The sequence below is a fragment of the Mugil cephalus genome, chromosome 7 (genome assembly GCF_022458985.1).
Source record: "Mugil cephalus isolate CIBA_MC_2020 chromosome 7, CIBA_Mcephalus_1.1, whole genome shotgun sequence".
In the NCBI taxonomy this organism is placed as follows: Eukaryota; Metazoa; Chordata; class Actinopteri; order Mugiliformes; family Mugilidae; genus Mugil; species Mugil cephalus.
Genome location: NC_061776.1, coordinates 17,855,810 through 17,877,694, shown reverse-complemented (window position 1 = coordinate 17,877,694; position 21,885 = coordinate 17,855,810). Strand labels below are relative to the sequence as shown.

The window sequence follows — 21,885 nt, the reverse complement described above, 5'->3', positions numbered from 1 at the left end:
AGCTTTCTGGTAGCCTACATACAGCACACACGTACACACACAGAGAGAAAGTCACACTGTCTTGGGGTTTGATGTTGCAAAATTGTTTGATTTATTTATAGGCATTTCCTTCCATCTAATAGCCCAGAATTTTTTTTTTTTTTTTTTTTTTTTTTTTTTTTTAAATCTCAAAATAGTACAGACACAGACGGAAAACGCCACAAAGAAAAACACACTGTCCTTGTAATGGCGTGAGTTTAAGCATTTTTTCTACACATCATTTTTCCTAAAGGAAATTGCCATTATGGGGTTATTACATTGAGTCCAGTGCCTACATTAAGTGCACAGAGGTCATTACAAACACTAATAGCCACCACAGACTTGAGTATAAGTGCTTCAATTTGACTGTTAGTCCATATGAAGGGATTATCGGAAGCCATAAACTGTGCTGTGTAAATCCACCAATGAAATTTCTGAGACACAGGGCATTGTCTGCATATGCAGCTTTGCCCTGAGTATCTTCCTCCTCTCCTCCCCACCCGGTTTCTCCTGAATAATACACGACGGCCCCTCCCTTTCCATCCCCCTGCCGCAGGGGCGTCCAATGGAGGGGGCGCATTTTATCAAGCTATCTCCTCCGAGCCAATCCCCATCCTCCCAGTGATCCCTGTAAACCGGATGCCCTCCCTTCTGCCCCTCACGCAGACGTAATCGGTGGATCGGAGGGACAGGCGCTCAGTCGGTGTGGAGTTGCTCGCGGATGGAGGTGATGGGAGTGAAGATACTCAGCAGCCCCCGAAGAGTCGGTCCACCTCGGCAGGACAGTGTATCCTGCTTTTTTTCCCCCCTCCTTTTTCTTTTTCACGAGCAGGGTGAAGGGAAATCTTGTAAGTATGGCATCATGTGAAATGCATAACCTGAATAGAGAGGCGGCGTTTTTGTTTAATCCGGTAGAGTCTTCGCAAACTGACAAGGGGATGGTGATTTTAAACGATTATTTATTTATTTGTTCATTCATTTTGAAAAAAAGACTGTTGGATTGCTCGGATGACTGTGCACATGGATTGAATGTGAAACTGTGGCGATGTGTGATGGGGTCTGGGGTTTGCGCCCTGCACGGATCAGGCGGCTCCGCGTCTCCGAAATCAGCGCATGTGATTTTTTTTATTATTTATTATTTTTATTTATTTTTTTATATGCCAGTCATTCAGTAAGGGCATCCCTGTGACTTGAGGGGCTGTAAAATACGTGGTTTCCGATTTGTGTGAGCAACGTAGAGACCCTTTTTACGCACAGTTTTTACTTTTCTAGCGCGTTCCTATTGATGGTACACAGTGTACAGATAAATGCTGTGCTCTTTCCTTGGAAAGTTTGAACGATCTGCTTAAACACCTCGAGGAGCCCAAAGGAACCCAGTTAGGAGGCTCCAAAACCTTATAAGTTTGATTCATTTCACTCAGCAGACAGTCCCCCTGTCCCTCGTACTGGGCCTGAAAGTCGGCGATAATGGTGGCTATTATTATTATTTTTTTTTTTTCGCTGAACAATGCGCACCGGCTTTGTGCGGACCATCTGTCATTATATCGACATTACCACAGCCCCCCCTGCACTTAAGAATCCGAGTGAGACACCTGAAGAGCAGACAACAGACAGCGATCAGTCAGAGCCGCCACCCCGTCTCTCGTCAAGCCGTGACTCATGATCCGTCTGTGTGGATGGGTGCGTAAGGTAGCCAGCAAAGAAGCAGGAGCAAACTGGTGCAATTATTTATATTTTCGCGAGGAGGTGTCACATAGCGCACGCGTTGTGTCTTACTACTCTTATTGCTTGTTACTCAAATGCAGGTACGAACTGGAATCGTGCGAGAAGACAATGAGCGTGGCTTTGCGCATCCTGAGCGCTCGGAAACAGTCTTTGCGCATCTGACTTCCTCCTGGATTTTGGGCTTTAGGCACATGGCAAAAAAAAAAAAAAAAAATGACAGACTGCCATTTTCAGGGTGGGCACTCTGAGAGGACACACGCTGACCAGATATACACACTTCACCGTGAGCATTGCACACTCAGTTAGGCCTAGTGTGCCACTCAGCTTTGACCCTCCAGGTAGTTTAATGCAGCTGAGACTCGCTTTTTTTTTTCTAAGGAGACTTTAGAGGACGTGTTGTGCCAAGCACTAATATGCCTTAAGGTTAATGAGGCAGCCTCCGTAAATTCTTCTGCCATCTGGATATAGTGGCTCTAGATGCTTAGTGCAGCAATACATTACACTGGATTGCACACAGAGTGTAATGAAAAAAGTAAATGAATGGATAAGAAAAAAAAACAGTCCTCGCAGCCATTTAGCTGATCCTGCCAACACGTGTCATCCAAATTAGTGGAAATATCTGTATTTGTCTCTCGCTGTGTAGTGAATGAGGAGGCCCTGATTGATGCTGATGTGATCAGCTGTGATGGCCTCACTTCCGTCCCTCTCAGGGCCCAGTTACACGTAATTCACTTTAGCATTGTGCCTCGTGAAGAAAACAACCCCCCCCCAGTAACCTCCTGCTCCTTCACATTAAAGAGCAGCAAATATCCGAGAGCATATCTGTTTAATTCGGTTTGGAGCCGCTCTCAGAGAGTTATCGGGGCGGGATGAGTGAACAGAGCAAAGCCGATGTCTTACCGCTACTGTGATGTGGGCCGAGGGGTGGGTGGATGCTGGCTTATCTTATCCCCTGCTGGAACTATGATCATCATTCCTGTGTAGCTCATTATCACTTATGATGAGTTTCATCAGCTGCACCCTGCAATTATGTCGAGGAGCAACCTGCTATCACAGTGGAGGGGCTCTCAGCCACAGAACGCTGTTGTTCCTCCATTACAGGGCATCGCTCTCACGACCGAATCCACAGAACAACTCAAATTAAAAACTAATGCCGCTACCATTTGTCTTCGTCAGTGGAAATGTAATGTTAGCATCAGGGAGCCCCATCTAGCTTCTCACATCATCATCATCATCATCATCATCATCATCATCATCATCATCATCATTCTTTTCAATTAAAACACAATTTTCAAATGCTTTAATTAATTATTTCTTGCACATGGGCCCACATCAGCAAATCCCATCACAGCAGTTTAGCATCAGCATTTACACCGTGCACATGCACTTCAGGTGGAGCAAGTTCAGGCTTGAATGAGTTCATATCAACAGGAACCTGTGTTCCTAATGTGTGTTTGTGCTTCCCTGTGTGTGCGCGATGGTTTTGGTGCAAACGCACACAGGAGAAAATTGGAAAGGTTAGGTAATGGAGACCCCTGCACCGCGCCCCAGGCTTCTAGATGGGTGGACGACCTCTGACCCCTAGTCTAGCCAAGGGCTCAGGTCTGCTTGGGTCAAGCCAGGTGACTTTCAAGAGCCTATTGGCCCGTTCAGGATCACATGACATTTGAACTCTTTCCACTTCAGGACCAAATGCACTTTTGCAGTTAATTAAGTAACTGTCACAGCTTGTGTGTCACTGTGTGTGACTGTGTGTGTGTGTGTGTGTTACAGGTTATAGAGGAGAAAACACTGATTAAGAAATCAGGAAAAAAAAATCAGACATTCTCCTAAACTAAAAAAAAAAAAAATAGCAACACAGATGTTAAAGATGAAACTAGTCCAGTGAATTGTCGAATAAAGCCGCTCGATTTCACTGCTGTTGTGTCCCGATAATAACGCGTGGTAAGACACAAACTAGTCCCGACCTTGTCGATTCTGTCACAACGTGCTCTCCATTGTATCAATGTGCAAGAAAATCCCCATGGAAATTTTGGAATCTTTCCCATTGTTCCTAAAGGAAAGGGGGCTTTCATATGGAAGTGGGGAACGCCAGGAAATGACAGGCATTCTTTGTGGACTATCTGAAAATAAACTTGTGGGTCCTCGCCTCCCTCTCGACAGCTAAGCAAAAACTAGAAATTAGAAGAGAGGATTATGGTCTTAACAATTCCTCAGTGGCATTTTCACTTTCTTATGTTTCCCCGCTGCAATTTGTCCCAAAGTATATTTCCTTATTCAGCGGACTGGAGGCAAGCCATGAGAGTTTGAGCTAAAGAGCTTTTGTCGAGAGCTTTTCACTCTTTTCTCTACAGTTTCATGAATGGGCCGCATTCTTATTTCCCTCCGTGTTTTGCCTTATCTGTGCTGCTGGCTTTAAAGGCAACTCCGCTGCTTTATGAGGTTTGACAGTGAGGTCTAGTTGCCGAGGCAGGCCGTGCGGACTGGAACGTAAAGCTTTACATTCAGGCGGCTGCCGTCGGGTTTGGGACAGGACTTAAACTCACCTCACCCCCATACAGCACCTCGTATACAGGAACTGCCTTCATTCTGCTGAGCTGGCAGGAAAGTGTAGAATTGGAAGGAGGGGGGGAAGAAAAAAAATAGGGCGGCCGTCTTTAACCTCAGAGCTCTTAGTTGCACACGTACAGTTGCTACCTTTCAATAAGGTTAAAGGAGCACTGAGCGAAAACGGAAAGAAATGTTTTTGTTTTTTTTTACCTCATTAAGTTTAATGTTGTTTTTCCTCATTTTGGTACCAGGTGCTTAGCTCTTTAACTCGTTGTACAAGTTCCTCCTCCTTCCTGCATGGATTTAATAATGGGTTGTATTTAACTGGCTATTCTTTTGTAGCTGGTCAGTCTTGCCATACTTCAGATTAACACTCACACCTTATCGCCCCCCCCCTCCGTCCGTCTCTCTCTTCCTCCTCCTCCTCCTCCTCCTCTTCCTTCTCCTCCTCCTCCTCCTCCTCTTCTTGTTGTTTTTCCCACCAGGCCCGTGGTAGTTCCCAGGTATTTGACCACCGTAGCGTATCCGGGAGTCTGGTTGTTCTGTCCCCCGTGAGACAAAGGCAGCGTGCCTGAAGGAGAGGGATGAAAGGAAACGGGGCTGTGCAGCCACTCCTTTTTACAATGGGAAACCTCCTTAGCGAGGCTGTAGAGCAAATAACCACCTTCTCTCTTCCCTTTTTTTTCAACAAGCACCGAAACTGTGAGATTGTGTCTCTATCTTCTTCTTTTTTTGTTTTTTTTTTGTTTTTGTTGCAGGAAGAGCGGTGCCGCGCGTGTAGATGTGAGTTTGTGTGTGCGCGTAAAGAGGAAGAGAGGTGTCCTTCATGTCTGCATAGCCTGTTTTTGAGCTTTCCCCTCCTTACACCTGCTCAGTCTGAGCTGACAGATGGCGCCTCTCTTGTTAAAGACATTTCCTATGTTGGGGTTTGGATGCGGTGCGGTTTAAACTGTAAATCTGCGGTTGAAAATTAAGGTTATGTAAGTCATTCATTAAATGTGACGTAGTCATAGTGTTTTAGGTTTATTTTCAGTATTAGGACAAAAGGTTATGATTAATTCTTAAAAGGCTTGCTTATATGTATGTTAGTAAAAACTAATTCATTTTTCGCAAAAATTGAAAAAAATAAAAGCACATATGTAGTAAAATACAGTAAAATATACCTTGGTAGCGTTAACATTAATTTTAAAGAAACTTTCAAATAAACTTGCATCTTTTCCACTAAAAAATTGATATGTACTCTTAAAATATGCTGAAACAGTATCGATGCGCACTATGAGTAAACGGATGCAGGATATCTGTCTCCTCTAACCCGCCGCTGCTCAGGCCCAGTGTTATCATCTCGGGTGGTAGCCAGGGGGAGGGAGCGGAAGCCGCAGGAGTCTTTTATGGCTCCAGCTCCTGAGACAACCTGTTCTCAGGCACCTCTCTTCTGGCACTTTTTTATGACATCATAAATTCCTCCATTTCCTCTGACCAGCCCTAGGTGGGTATAAAGGACATACCTGGCCAGTAATTGTCTGTCTGGCCCTCTCATCTGTCAGATTCCTTATACTGCTGGTGACTTCCTCCAGAGCCAGACTCTCAGACTGCCTGAAGATACACAGATCTCTTAGATCTGGACGGTGGACCAATAAAGAAAACTGGTTTATTTGATGACTGATCGTGCGAAAGGGCCTTTTTTTTTTTTTTTTGCGGTGCAGTTTTTCTTAGACGCCTTTTATTGCATCTTCCTCGGTCATTTAGGTCGGAGAGGAGAGCCAGCCTGGCACCCACAGCGGAGCCCTTTCTGCACGCATGTACACTTCAGACCAACAACAACAGTCCCCTCTCAGACCTGTTGACACCTTTTGTATGTTGAAGTCTGAAGAGCAGAAAAAAAAGGATTAGGGCAAGAAAGAGGAGTTTTTTTTGGGGTGAGGGGGTGAGGGCAGGAAACCCTCAGCAACATTCAGCGTTTACATTCATTTGACGCTCGGCTCGGCTCGGCTGGCCTCAGGGAGGCTGGAACAATACGCGCACCAGCATGACAACATTCCTCGGGGTTAAAAAGGTCAGGGGTCACCCGGTGACCCCACCCTGCCAATCAGTCCCAGAGCTCTAACTCACCGCCTTTTGTTTTTGCTCTGTGTCTTCGCACTTGTTGAACAGACTCTGCACCTTGTGTTACAATGTGCCCTTTGCTCCTTAATAGACTCGATTGGCATGGAACACGTTTATAGTTTCCTACTGTCAGTTTAGACTCAGGGATCTATAGATTAAATCTACAGCGGGGGTTAGTGAAAGCAAAATGTATTTTACTTTTATTCTCGGGGCTGCAAATGTTCAAAGTGAGTCAGAAAGCTTTGGCTGGAGTTTTTTGGTTTTCTTTTCTTTCTTTAGCTTATGGTGCATACAATAACAAGCCAGATGTTTGGCAAGTCTAAATATATATATATATATTTAGACTATACATATGGTAGAAAAATGTCCGCCACAAAGCAGCAGGCAGACTGGAATTATTGTCCAGGTTTGTCCTTTGATTTATGCTTGTTTTGTATAATCAGGTGACAAGGGGAAATTATTAGTCTAACAGGGATTGATGTCGGTCCCCAAAGTCGTATTTTTTCTCCGTTATGAAAAGTCCAGGTTTTTTTTTTTTTTCACTTCTGAACGCCAGAGCACACTTCAAAAAAAAAAGTTGCCATTAAAGTGAAGCGTATGCATGTGTAGGCATGGAGCGGGCGTGTAAGGCCCCTACAGACTCACTGCGGGTCTGTTAGTCATTACGCCTGAATGTACAGTACACACTGGAGTGGACACGCTGCTACATTAAAGCCTCACCCACGGCCACATCGGACCACCCCAGAGACACGCCACTGGCACTTCCTCTGCCCGCTCACTTCCCTCAGCCCCCGAGGGAAGCGTGTTTTGGGATTTCCGGAGGATGCGCTGGACATTAATCGTCCGCTGATTAGGAAACCTTCAGCTGAAAATGAAATTCATTCATGCAGTTTTCTGTTTGTCCGTTTCTTTTCTAGGCTTCGCACGCAACTCCTGATTGCGATGCTGACTTTTACAACTCTGTGAAGATCATTTCAGTCAGGTATACAGCACAGCTCTGCCAAAGCACCTCGCTGTATTAGCGCACATTCGCAGTGAGCCACGTCCCTTTGTCCTCTCTCTCTCGGTGGAGTGGCATCGCGGAGAGATGACTGTAAACCTCCAGAATTTTATCCCGCGCACTAAATCCGCTTACAGCCGAGGAAGGAGACATCGCTCTCTATTAGTCTGCAGTTAGAAATGAAAGCCTATACGACTGCAGCTGTGGAGGAGCTCCAAGATGGGGACGTTTATTGTCAGGAACAAATAGAGGCCTTTTTATTTTGTCTAGCAGCTGACGCCTCTCCCCACCCACTCCTCCAAAACCGCTTTTGTGAGTAATGTAGAGTGGCCTGCTCAGGCAAGAGTGAGAGACCATGAGAGTTTTAGAGCAGAAATTAAAAAAAAAAAAAAAAAATGAAGTGCAGGGTTTGTGGGTTTGATAGGCTCTGGGAGGAAAGGGCCGGCTGTTTGCCATATGGTGCAATTATGTGCTATTTCGAAAGATTATCTCCCTCCATCAATATAGTGTTTAAATGTATATGTGTGTGTGTGTGTGTGTGTGTGTGTGTGTGTGTGTGTGTGTGTGTGTGTGTGTGATTTGATTTCTGGTTTGTACCCCGGTGTACTGTTCAGATTCTGCGGCCTGCCGCTTGGCCTCCCATTTAAGCTGGGTTAGCTATGATCTCCCCCCTCTAACCCCAAGCCCTCCCCCCTCTGAGATCCCTCCCTTCCCCTCTCTCTCTCTCTCTCTCTCTCACACACACACACACACACACACACACACACACACATGCACACAGAGTCCCTGAACACAAAAGAAATATTCAGCTGTAGAGAGGGGGTCCCTCAGAGGGCGCGACATTGAACTGGGGGGGGGGGATTAAGAAGAAATGGCTGGCTGACACAGGGGTTGCCATGGCGAAGCCCCCTTTTCTCCTCTGCCCCGACCCTCTGCCTATTTTTCATTTCAAGTTTCGGTGCGGGGTGAGGTGTAAGTATATGTGTTTGTGACTGTGATGGAGTAGGGAAGATGTAATATGGCGAGTGAATTTAGTCTCTTATCTGGAGCTGCTGTGGTTAAACCGTGAGAGGGAAGGACGCAGAAATACCTCCTATTAAGATTAACCAAGAGGCAGTTTATGGATCCTTACTAAGTGATCGTAAATATTTGACTGCGTTATCGGATGTCATTTACCGGCTAATATATTTCTTCGCTGTGACTGTGTAAAATAATTTGTGCGTGTTTGCATATTCATGGAGGGCGGCGTGTCGCCGGAGAACCCGTAACTCAAAGATCCAGCGTGCTCACGAGACAAAAAACAAATTGTCTGCTTTACGACTTTCTGAATTATAGCGGCAATAATGCGACGCGTTTCTCATCCATTGTAGCCGGTGCGCTATCGTGCTGGCCTGATGTCGGCCTCCCAGCCCCGGCAGAGTAATGGATGCGGGTCTAGTTCGCTCAATGACATCAGCACCCTAAGCCGATGAAATGGGCCGATGAATGGCCATAGATCAGCGTTTACCATCCTGACGTCAGCCCCCCCCCCCCCGGTCTGTGCAGCAGTGCGGTGACACTGTCGGTGGTTGTTCTCCAAGCGAGGGCCTGTTTTCTGACAATGGGAGCTCACAGTCTGCGGCCGGCCGATGGATGGGGTATTAAAGAGCTTGGCTGCACAGCAGGACGTCAGCATTGTTCCCCCGGACTAGATGTTCGTAAGAAGCGTGAAAGATTTGAGGGCGGTTCGGTGGTCGTGTTCAGAGAAATGTCAGGAGCGGTGTCAAGCCAGAGGTGGTGGGGGTTTCAGAAGTGCATTCGTTATATCAAAGTAGCAAAATAAAAAGGTCGTTCAGCACTTGTGGCATTTAAACGTGACGTCCGTTTAGTTTTTGGATGAGATTTTGAGATATATGTATTTGTGATTTTTGCTTCCACCGCAAAACAATGGAGGCGATTGGAATTTTATTGGAGAAACTCTCACAGTACTGAAGGAGACAATCCTAATGAGCTCTGTGGGTTGTTGAGCTGGGAAATGTAATATTTTAAATGTTTTTTCAAATTTGTGACCTCAGCCAATGTAGCCCCTCTACGTAATAGTAGAAAAATATATTAAAAAAATGTGAGGAAAGGAGGCCGAAGGAAATGGGGAATATGTGTGTGTGTGTGCATTTGCTGGAAAGTACTGTGGAATATCAGCGCTAATAACTTCCTCCTCATCTGTGTTTCAGATGCTGTTCCCGAAGACGATGAGAAAGATGAAAGGCTTCAAGATCCTCTGCTTAATGAGACGGTAGTAATGCAATAAAGCAGATCCTCTCAAATCACGTTTAAAGCTTAAACACACTTCGTGATGCTCTTTGAGCGCGCGGCATAACAAGAGCGGTCACTGCCCCGCGGACAGAGGACTCATTCTGCCACTGTCTTATGTCGTTACATCCCCTTGTTGCACAACCTGACCTCCGCAGTTTAAGCAACGCCCTCGACTCCGTTCCCCTGTCTGCCTGTCTTGTCTGTCCGCCCGTCCGTCCGTCCTCCCTCCTCTATGCCCTGCCTCCTCTGTCAGCCCGGCTCACGGTCACGGCTGCTGTCCCGCCTGTCTCGGTGAACATTCAACGCTGTCGGTGAGTTTGGTATGGATCACATAAAAACCATCGACCGTTGACTGTGCCCCGTGGCTCGCTCTGGTCGACGTCAGCAGTGAGCAGAAACGAACAAAGGGGCAAGTGGGTGCATGCAAATCCGGAGATGAGAATGTACGCACACACGCACAAAAGTGACACTCTGTTTCCACTGTACCCAAAGACCAAAGGTCACAATCAACATTCATTGCTGTCGCTGGGTTGGACTGTGTAGAAAAGCTCACTGAACAATGAGTGCAACTGTGGCCCAGATCTGCCTGACTCGCGTCTCAGCCAATCAGCCGACCGGATGTTAAGCACTCTGATTTCTTTATTTATATACTTCTTGTTTTTCACTTCTATTTTCTCCGCTCTTCCTCCCTCCCCGGTGGTGGGACTCTTAGAGGGAAAGGAGAGAAAGAGCGAGAGCGAGAGAGAGAGAGAGATAGAGACACAAATAGACTTCTGGCTGCTCGCTTGTCCTCATCCTCCTCTCCTCTCCTCTAATTGATGGTTATGTGTGCAGCAAGGGGGAAGGAAGCGGAGTGAATGTGTAATCATTTGGAGTCTCCTCTCCTTTAGATGTTTCATCCCTCTCTTTTTTGTTTGTCTAATTATATACTGTGCTCGGTTAACTCTGTGTTAACTGCGCGTCTGTGCTGGCGAGAAAGACGGATTGGCAGAGAGGGAGGACAAGAGAAACAAAAAGGGTAGAAAGACCAAATTATTATCTGGGTTTTTGTCTATTCCGTGTAATATCCTTCCTGCTGCAAGTGCACGAGGTTATAATGAAATGCACGAAGAAGATTGTTTTCACCTTTCTGACTGAGGATATCTCATTATGTGTGTTTGAGTTTCATGAGAAACTGTCTGGTTTCCTGCCTGCCCCAGTCTGTGTGTGTGTGTGTGTGTCTGCAAGTATGCAATGATAGAAGACCTGTCTGGTGATCTCAGAGTGCAATATGTTATTTTCCTTCTATACTAACGTCTGCTCCCTCATGGGAAAAAAAAAAAGCTATAACCTTGTCTCCCTTCACAGTCTGGGACGGGCCACACCGCTGCCATTTCTCATTGTAACCTTCTGTAACGACCCTCCAACGCCGCATCCTGTGTCGGTAATTCATGGGCGGTAAACGCGCGGCTCAAATAGCTGACGTGTAGCGACGTGTTGCAGCGTCCCGTTAAAATCGCGCCGCGTGCTGCTCGTTTTTGTCACTGATTCCACAATTAACCCAATAAAGTTTAATCGCAACCCATTTGTCGGTGTCTGATGTGATGATTTGCTGTGCGGATTAAGCGACTGACACATATTCGATGATAATTCACTTAAGATTATCCTTTTGGTGGCCTGCGATCAGTCCTAGCCGTGTGCGCTCCCTCTGTCATTTAGTAACCAAGCCCAATGACCATGTCCCCACTCCCAAGTCTCTCTGTATTATTCATAGAAAAGCACTCTGTGCAGTGATGCAGAAGAGCGGGGGTGATGTAATAGTGGCTGTGAGCGTGGCTTCGGACTGTAATTTGGGATGGATTCATGCGACAGGAGAAAAGAACTCGGTTCAGCTTTGTCGAGGACGCCAACAGCTCCAGCTGACGGCCAGAGGACGGGATAACGATGCACGCCTTTAGGCAAAAGTGTCACTTCTTTAGTATGAATTCACTTGATTCCCTTTCATTTGAAATCAAATGCAGAACACGACTTTTCAGAGGGCTGAAATTCTCTTGCGAGCCCTGCTGTGCACGTGTGTCAAAGGTGAAGGAAGTAGTGCAGAGATGCACCCAATAGTCAAATCATCAGCACTGAAGAGTATCGTGCTGTGTGAAAAAACGTTCCACTTAGAAATGGACGGGAACTTTGCACAGCACTTTGAAGTGACATTACCTCCACCTAGTGTTGAGGTTGTTTAACAGTAAGTGTATAAATCACAAAGGATGAAATAGCCAAATAGTTAATGATAACTTAGATCAAGTCATGTTTTAATAAGTATAGGCTGTAGATAATTTAATTGTGTTTAAACATGTTTTCATGTTCTGTTGATAATCTCTTTTCTAATCTGTCAAGTAGAATGTAGCTGTCGCCGCTAGTCCCAAAATAGTCAGAAAGTGGTCTGAGGTCTCCACTTTCTTCTATATTTCATGGGGCCCAAACTTGGTTTGTCTGTCGTGACGATGCCCCCTAGTGTTATTTTAACTGTGCCATTTTCTATCAAGGCTGTAAAAGTGCACACGTTGTCTTAATTTAACAAAAGCTGCACCTAACTTGTCAATACAAACATGAGAGGCACATGAGAGGCACTCTTACAGACCGAGGGCAACAAACAACACAGCCTTCCTGTCTCACCAGCAAGTAGAAAGAAACTGCACTTACAGAGGATATGAAGCTTCACTGCTCTCTGCTGCATGGAGGTAGGACAGAGAGAAAGCTGAGTGAGCACATTTAAAGTGTGTTGCTGGGGAAAGACTTGTCTCCCTCTGTGAAGTTTTTGGTAAACCTGAAAGTAATTCATTTTTTTTTTGTCTTCTCTTGGATGCACCCAGTTATTTACAAATGAGAAGTTAAACTCGATGTGAATTTTACTTGAACCCTCAGAGAAAGCATTCAGTCAGCTGAGATCCTGACGCAGAACCAGGTTCATGTGCAGAGGGGCCTGTCGGCTTAAATCACATGCAGCGTACACACTGCTGCCCATGAAGACGGAATAATAATTTACTTTCTCTTTTTATTCATATATATATATATACAAATCCCTTTGACCTATTGTTACCATTTCCTGAGAGGAGGTAAAACTGATTTTATTCAAACTTTATGGGCAACAGTGTTTGATACAAATACAATACATGACGGGTGATAGCTGGCAAATTGACCATGGATTGAAATTCTATATATTTTTGAAGCATTCACAGGTAGACAAGCTTATTGGATGTTCAGTAAACTATAGATTCATAAACCGACCAGAGAAGGATGTGGAACAGTTGTTCAGGGTGAGTCTGCATCTTTAAGACTCGTGCTACTGTCACACTCTGCTACTGGTTCATCAGTTCTCACCATTACACCATAACACGTAGCTTGTGTAATGTTAAAAAACCAAGGTTTTCCACTGATTGTTCCACAATGAACCATCACGTCCATCACTGTGCATGTAAATTCCAGACAAAAATCCAGGGTTTTTTCCTACATGTCGCTCAACGCTCGACTGTGGAAAGCATCTTCCATTTCGAGCAAAGACAAACTATCAGGTCGGATTTGAATAACATGCAAATCACCACAAGAGTCTGAAAGATTAGCAGATAGCAGGTAGAGAGCGGTTACATACGTGGACATGAAGTAAGTTATACGTGACAACAGCAGTAGTTATTATATCATGACCCATAAATTAAACCAGACCTTCCACTTCACCACCACAGCTGATGTCAGCATTTACTGTACCAGTGTGGAAATACCTGTTCTGCTTTAAATAAACAACTCTGAGCCTTCCTCCTGATGATGCCACAGGATTTTCTGCTCTTTGTTCTGAGCTGTTTCTTTCAGATCACTCAACCTTAGAGAGCTGGAAGTTTTCAACGTGAGAATGTTTATCAAGGAAGTCAGATAAAGCAGTTCCACGAACACATCAGAAAGTTTTTATTCAGAGGTCTGTCATCATGCAGGCAGTCGTTTGGTGAGATTGTAATATGAGACCAAGAAATCAATAAAGAAGCATGATATTTTTTATTTTAATTTTTTTATGTTGAAATATTTATATACAAAAAAGACACTTTATATGCACAAATGTAAATAGAAACATATATTTTTACAATGCTCTTTCAACAGAGCTAATATCTGCTTTGTTGACAGTGTCAGTGTGAGCACTTCAATAAAAGTGTGAAACAGCTTTGGTTACTGGATAACTGGGCAGCGATAGAAGGAGGCTGTTTGCTGTAGCGGACCCCTTTTTCCGTCTACTTCTAAGCTTTAGAGCTCTCGACGTGAACCTTCTGTGCCTTGTTCCTGCAATGACACTTGAGTAACAACTGAGTTACTCCTCGGCCGTTTTAGAAGTTGAATATTTGTTGGTTATTTTGTTTTCCTAAAAGAAAATCTCACCTTGCAACGGTTGACGTAGTCCATCACCCAGTCCAGAGCAGGGTCAGTGCAGGTCTTGACCTTATTTGTTTGGAAACTATGGATTTTTTTTTTTTTTTTTTTTGTTAAAGGAAGGAGATTAAATTAATATTTATGCACTTCTGATAATGACTATTATTTTCTCTTGTATCATTTAATTAAACTTTAGAGAGATTGCACTCATATAGCTTTGTTAACATCCAAAACTGTGTTGACACACTTTAACCCTCCTATTGTTTTCGATTCGACTAACACTCATAATGTCCCTAGGCAAGTGTCACCAATGAACTCTATATTACACACTAGTGGCCATCTTACCCATTCATCTCTAATGACCAGTCATTTCTGACCAGGAACACTATGGGTGTAAACAGGTTGAATAAAACGCATGAATCAAATGACAAACAGATGAAATTAACTGTGTTTTCTTAGGAGAGAAAACTTGTGTTGAACGGAACATAATAGGAAGGTGAACCCTCAGAGCAAGCATTAAGTCAGCTGAGATCCTCGAGCAGAACCAGGTCCATGTGCGGAGGGAACCCTTCTGCACGAGGCCAGCTGGTTTAAAGCACATGCAGCGCACACACTGCTGCCCATAAAGACGGAATAATAACTTTGTTTTCAGACTCATGCTACTGTCACACTCTGCTACTGGTTCGTCAGTTCTCACCATTACACCATAACATGTGGCTTGTGTAATGTTAAAAACCAAGGTTTTCCATTGATCGTTCCACAATGACCCGCGTCCATCACTGTGCGTGTAAATTCCAGACAAAAATCCAGGGTTTTTTCCTACATGTCGCTCAACGCTCGACTGTGGAAAGCATCTTCCATTTCGAGCAAAGACAAACTATCAGGTCGGATTTGAATAACATGCAAATCACTACAAGAGTCTGAAAGATTAGCAGATAGCAGGTAGAGAGCGGCTACATATGCGGACTAAGGGAAGTTACACGTGACAACAGCAGTAGTTATTATATCATGACCCATAAATTAAACCAGACCTTCCACTTCACCACCACAGCTGATGTCAGCATTTACTGTACCAGTGTGGAAATACCTGTTCTGCTTTAAAAAAAAACAACTCCAAGGCTTCCTCCTGATGATGCCACATGACTTTCAGCTCTTTGTTCTGAGCTATTTTTTCAGGTTCGATCACATAAATTTAAAGAGCTGGAAGTTTTCAGCGTGAGAATGTTTAACAAGGAAGTCAGATAAAGCAGTGGTATGACAGTGGCGCCATGCCACAGGTAGCACGTTGTTAAGTTCCACGAACATATGAGACCAAGAAATGAACAAGGAAGCGTGATATTTCTTTTTGAATTTTAATTTTATTTTTTTTATGTTGAAATATTTATATACAAAAAGACACGTTATATGCACAAACACAAGTAGAAAAATATTTTTTTACAATGCTCTTTCAACAGAGCTAATATCTGCATCGTTGACAGCGTCAGCATGAGCGATTTAACTAAAGTGTGAAACAGCTTTGGTTACTGGATAACTTGGTAATACAGGCAGGGCAGCGATAGAAGGAGGCTGTTTGCTGTAGCTGACCCCTTTACTTCTGAGCCTGAGCGCTCTCAATGTGAACCTTCTGCGCCTTGTTCCTGCAATGACAAACAATTGAGTTACTCCTCTGGCCATTTTAGAAGTTCAATATTTGTTGGTTATTTTGTTTGATAAAAAAAAAAGTAAAAAAATCTCACCTGAGACGGTTGACGTAGTCCATCACCCAGTCCAGAGCAGGGTCAGTGCAGGTCTTGCCCTTCTTTGTTTGGAAACTATACATTTAAAAAAAAAAAATGAATTAAATTATAATTAATTTAAAATTAGTATCCATGCACTTGTGATAATGACTAATACTGTCTCATGTGTTATTTAATCTGGTGTGAAAATCAAGAACACCATTTTACTGATACTCACATGATGGCATTTATGGGACACATCTCTCCCACTGACTGGACTGCGTACCCCTGGATAACGCGAAATGGCAGTTTGCCTTTCATGTATTTCTGACAGCATCCACGATACGCTGCAAAAAAGGAGAAAACACAATTATTAGATACCGCCAGAGGAAAAGAGAGAACGGAACTGTCCATAGTATCCAGAAATAGGAATTGCATATTTGTAATTGAACAACAAACTAAGTAACTATTTAAAATTTGAAAGAAAAGACGTGGGGGCAAGTGCATACCAGACGTGTTAGTCGCCTGCAGACAAAGAATAAGGAGCGCGATCGCCATCAATGTAACTTTGACTGACACCATGTCTTCGCTCTGTGTTGGCAGTGGTCTGTCTGTTCTGAGCTGTTGTCTCGTCTCCTCGGTTGAGTCTGAGAGGCTGTGGTGGCACACTGCTAATCCTGGCCTTATATAACTCTGACCTGCCCATCACACCGACACAGAAAACCCCCTGCTTTTTCCTAAATGATAAGATGAAGAGAAGAGGAAGTCGGGGGAGGGATGGCTCTCGCAGCTGTCACACACCTACATTTAGACACATGCACAGTAGCGGCATTGTCTATGATGAAATATGTGTGTGATATTAGTGTGTGTACACAAGATTTTATCAGTTTGAGAAACGCCCAGAATGTAAAAATGTTGTGTCGCTAAAAATATGTTGCAGGTACAACTGAGGTTGTTGTTACAGGAAAAAAACATCTTATTAAAAGTTAAGCATTAAAAGAAATATAGTATATAAGTCACATTAGTAGATTTACTTGATCGTTTACTGCATGTTTTCTTGCCTGTATAACAACATATATAGAAGTTTTGTTCAACCAATAGTTCCAACTTGTGCAAAAAGATTAAAATACAAAGTACTTAAAAGGAAAACGTGAAAAGGAACAAATCTTCACAAATGAGAAGATCGATCCGTGAAACGTTTGGGATTTTTAAATGAAAGTTGATTATTGCCCATGTAACACCCTAACAACCCTAACCCTAACCCAAGTAGTGGCCACACTTTCAACTGACTAAATGTTTTACATCTGTTTATTGTTCACAGTTACAAATACTGAAATATAAACTATAACAAAGATGTTTAACATATAATTACAGGCCGAATCAATCACATAGATAAAAGTTTATTGCACGGGGAAACAAATCTTAGTCGCTCTTGTCGCCACACCTCACGCAGAAGAAAGCGTCACTTCAACTTGGGAAATTACAGTTCAAAGGTGTGTCTTCTCTCCATGACTCTCCCCATGCAGACAAGATATAAAAATAATTCATTAAAAGAAATTTAGGTGACATTTAGAAGCAAGTTGGAAAACCATTCACGGAGGGTGAACGGAGCAGTGAAGTTTCTGTGAAGACCTCCGTGTGCTGAGTTGATGTGGCCCCGCTTCGAGTGGGTTGCTTTGAGGTCGTACTGAGGTTCTTTTTTTTAGGTCAAAGGAACATGTAGTATATACTCAAGACCCATGCATCAAAGGAAACATGGTGTATTTGGAGCAATGAAATAGGTCATGTTAAAATAATGTCAGTGAAATTGTTCATCATCAACTTTCCACCCAAACCGCAACTATACTTGAATTATATTGCACATATCTTGCTTCCTGTCGCATGCATTCTTATTGTGTAACAAAGGCCAAACATAAGTTCAAACATTTCAACATTCAAGAGAACATTTGATTACAAACTGCTTTATATTTGACCGTGGCCTACGCTAAGTAGAATGTAGCCAGGGTTCAACGACACAAGACTGAGTGGAAAGGCTCAGCTAGAAATTTGACATAACAATTTTTATTTAGCAAAGAATAAACAAATTGGAATAAATATAAACATAAAATAAATGAGAAAAGAAACACATCCTGGCGATGAGTAGCACGAAAGTGAGTAGTGCAATGAGTGAGTAGAGCATTATATACGATGTATACATTTGGGTGAAAGTTTGGCAACGAGGCGTTCGCATTCAGTTTTTTTTCTATGGAGTGATGTAAGTATGGGAATGTGAGTTTATGTAATAAGCACTTGCGCCTATCGACAGTGACAAAGCAAAAATGTCTGTCATGAAAAATGTGTTTATATTGCTCCCCGACATTCATCATGAGAATGGGAGCATTTCAAGTTTCAGTGGTTGGGGTTTAGGCTCCACCTCCACATGATGCTCATATATATATAACTAGGAAAAACCGATAAAAGTAGTGGTTAGGGATTAATCGTGATGTAGAGGAAAATACTGCTGCCGCAAGACAGTCTGTGTATTCATTTATTTATTTATTTTTTTAACTGGCTCGAATTAAAAAGAACGAGATCCTAACAGGGTCGGGAACAGGTTATGATTTTTAACTTTATGTCGACTAAAATACATTTTAAAAACAGGGCTCCAGTAGAGGCAGTGTTCATCCAACAGCCCCATGTTTTATTTTGGTTTGTTTGACATAAAAGATACAAGTGTACAAATACCTGGACTAAGAATATCTCAGACACTCAACCTTACTGTTTTTAATCATGATATACACTCACTTTATTAGATACACCTAGTAAAAGGTTGGACCCCCTTTTGCCTTCAGAACTGCCTTAATTCTTGGTGTCATACTTTCAACAAGGTGTTGGAAACATTCCTCAGAGATTTTAGTCCATATTGACATGATAGCATCACACAGTTGCTGCAGATTGTTCGGCTGCACATCTATGATGAGAATTTCCTGTTCCACCACATCCCAAAGGTGATCTATCTACTGGACTGAGATCTGGTGACTGTGGAGGCCGTTGGAGTACAGCGAACTCAGTGTCATGTTCAAGAAACCAGTTTGAGATGGTATGAGCTTTGTGACATGGTGCATTATTCTGCTGGAAGTAACCTTCAGAAGATGGTCCACTGTGGTCATAAAGGGATGGACATGGTCAGCAACAATACTCTGGTAGTCTGTGGTATTTAAACCATGCTCAGTTTGTACTAAGGGGCCCAAAGTGTGGTAAGAAAATATCCCCCACACCATCACACCACCACCATCAGCCTGAACCGTTGATACAAAGAAATCACACATTGTGTGCTTGGTATATGAATCAGAAAGGAGATTGTGGTGGCCAAAGTAATGCACTGATTTACGTAAAAACAATTTTAATAAAATTACTTTCTGTTACTTTCTGCTTCTTAGGAAAGTAAGTAAAGTAGTTTCTTGTGTATGTGTAGTTTATTGCCTAATATTCGTCTTCTGATATCATTGCTTTTAGTAACCCAGAGCGTATATGCTATTTCTTTACATCCTGTGCGTCTCAAGCACTGTGTTCTGTTCTGGGGTCGGGCTATTTGTGTAAGCAATTGAACAGGCGTACCTAATAAAGTGGCCAGTGAGTATAAATCGCTTCATCCTCCATCTCGCTCTATAAAGCCTGGGTACCAGTATCTAAGCATTAAATTATAAACAAAGAAACAGGTCAAAAGTTTGTCATAATAGGAAGTAGTAGTGGGAAAATATCTTTTCACAACCTTTGATTGTATGGTAATGAGGATAACTTCTCCTCACAGTGAATAGTCATAGGTGCAGAAGTCCCGCTGACAATAGGTTGTGTGACAGTGAGTCAGCGTGTGTAATACCCAGCCAGTGAAAGTGAAGTCAATAAATATTATTTCACCCATTTTGTGTAAATTAACAGTGAATACGTTCATATCGTCAACATATACTGTAGTCCTGGTTGTAAGGCATAATACCGTGATTTTATTTTGTGGTCGTGGTTTAATCAAATATGTGCTGTTTTTGTTTGTGTGTTATATGCTTTATACTGTATAATTACTTGTGTGCTGCCTTTGAGTCCAAGACAAAATTCCCGTCATATCGTGTTATATTAAATTCTTTGGCATCTTACGCAGAGTATTGTATCACATCATACATTATTGTACTGCATCCTCGCTATAGCACCATAGAATATTGTGTACCTTATTATTATACATATTTTACAGTACTCTAAGGTATCCTATAGTACTTTTGTTGTGTTGTATCACATCGTATCGCACTGCGCTGCATCGCATCATATCGTGTTGTATCGTAATGGAACATAACGGAGCCCAACTTATCGCATCTTTGGCATCTCACAGCAACGTTCTTGAACAGATGCAGACTTTCCTTTTACTGTCTGAGTCATGATGCCATCTAAGTTCAACCAAGGGGTATCATATGCCATACTGTAAAACAGATTAAAAGATAACTGGATGTAAAATGAAAGTGTGGTCACAGCCAACATGTCTGTTCTATAATGCCATCTGTGTAGCGTTAAGGTCAGGATGTTTTGCTGTGAGGTTTAGCGTTGCTGCTGCACATGTTCTTGTTCTCAGGTCTGCGGGTATTGCAATCTATTGCAAAGAAGCAATACCATAATGTTTTTCTTGTTTGTTTTTTTTTGTTTTTTTAAAAAAGAACACATTAAAGTTAGGTGTAAATTTACTGTATTATTGTTGTTATTGTTATATGTGTTATATGAAAGCAGCATTTTAATTATGAAACTAAATTTTGACCACTTCATTTAGTGGGTAGTCACATTTTACAAAGAAATCACACATTGTGTGCTTGGTATATGAATCAGAAAGGAGATTGTGGTGGCCAAAGTAATGCACTGATTTACGTAAAAACTATTTAAACAAAATATGTAATTTGTTCATGTTACTTTCTGCTTCTCAGGAAACTAATTAAAGTAAATACTTGTATATGTGTAGTTTATTGCCTAATATTAGTCTTCTAATATCATTGTTTTTAGTAACCCAGAACGTATATGCTATTTCTTTGCATCCCATGTGTCTCAAGTACTGTGCTCTGTTCTGGGTTTGGGGAGGGGAGAGGAGGTGTGGTTGTGGTAAAAGTAAGTAGAACGTCAAAGTTCCCACCTGACCCAAATACACTGGAAATTACAGAGGGAAATTACCTTCAGCTACTAGTAAGTATTTAAACTTCACTACCAGAGGCAGATCTTATCAGTTCATCCAGACTGAAACTCCTGCTCTTAACATAATCCACGGCTGAAGAGAATGGCAAAGGTTGTTGCTTGTGTCTCCATACTGCTGGTGCTGCTGGCGACGCTCGGTGAAAGCAGTAAGTAGGACTTCACTTGTAATCATAGCGACATGATGATTGATGATTAAATTTCACTATTAATATAGAGAGTATGGATTATATAGAGAACATGTGAGACGTTTCTGTGTTCGAAATGACATTACAGAAAATATGTAACTAGATTTGTGTGATTCTTCTTTTCTTTGAAGGTCCCATTTTATGCTGCACTAAATACCAACCAAAACCACTCAGTATCAAAGTACTCAAAGACTACACCATTCAAGACATCAATTACTGCAAACTTGAAGCAGTAATGTAAGATAAAATAATCAGCACAATTAAAACAACACACATGTCCACTGTCGGCACTGTCATTGTACTGAATGTCTTCCCTCCTGTGACAACAGTTTCACGACTATCAAGGGCAGATACGCTTGTGGCAATCCGAAAGACCCGTGGGTTCAGAGGGCCATGGAGAAGCTGCCACAGTAAGACCATCAAACACAAGAACAGCACCAGCACTCATTTAGTTGTGCTGTGTGACTCTGTCTAACGTGTCCCTCTTTGTCTTTCAGAAGACCATGAACACCGTCTGCACAGAGGTCGCCAGAGAGCTCAAACACAGAAGATGAAGTCAACACATGAAGGCATAAATTCAAATTGAATTAAAATAGTATTTGTATTCCTTTAAATCTGTTTATGTGAATCCAATAAAAATATATATTTTATATATAAATTGAAGAACCTGGGTCTGTTGTTTTTATGGATATGTTGAAAAATACCAAAGTATAAT

General features: G+C 42.6%; 2 protein-coding genes and 1 long non-coding RNA gene across 4 annotated transcripts; 2 read left to right on the top strand and 1 right to left on the bottom strand.

Moving 5' to 3' along the window:
- The first annotated feature begins 241 nt into the window (after positions 1 to 241).
- LOC125010097 lies at positions 242 to 11,252 on the top strand. The gene is made up of 3 exons (XR_007113015.1): positions 242 to 866; positions 9,607 to 9,668; positions 11,036 to 11,252. It is a non-coding gene; the product is annotated as an uncharacterized LOC125010097 (long non-coding RNA).
- Positions 11,253 to 15,422: 4,170 nt separating this feature from the next.
- Positions 15,423 to 16,596, bottom strand: ccl20a.3 (chemokine (C-C motif) ligand 20a, duplicate 3). The gene is made up of 4 exons (XM_047590141.1): positions 16,296 to 16,596; positions 16,025 to 16,133; positions 15,808 to 15,882; positions 15,423 to 15,708 (listed from the first exon to the last, which is right to left on the bottom strand). Exons 1-4 carry the CDS (start codon positions 16,366 to 16,368, stop codon positions 15,660 to 15,662), a joined length of 306 nt encoding a protein of 101 aa, XP_047446097.1. The 5' UTR covers positions 16,369 to 16,596; the 3' UTR covers positions 15,423 to 15,659.
- A 4,370-nt stretch (positions 16,597 to 20,966) lies between these two features.
- Positions 20,967 to 21,833, top strand: LOC125010092 (monocyte chemotactic protein 1B-like). 2 transcript variants are annotated; one of them, XM_047588445.1, is made up of 4 exons: positions 20,967 to 21,131; positions 21,302 to 21,407; positions 21,500 to 21,580; positions 21,671 to 21,833. In XM_047588445.1, exons 1-4 carry the CDS (start codon positions 21,068 to 21,070, stop codon positions 21,675 to 21,677), a joined length of 258 nt encoding a protein of 85 aa, XP_047444401.1. In that variant the 5' UTR covers positions 20,967 to 21,067; the 3' UTR covers positions 21,678 to 21,833. The 2 variants fall into 2 exon arrangements, with proteins under 2 accessions (XP_047444401.1, XP_047444400.1); XM_047588444.1 differs by having other exon boundaries at positions 21,668 to 21,833.
- Positions 21,834 to 21,885: the final 52 nt, after the last annotated feature.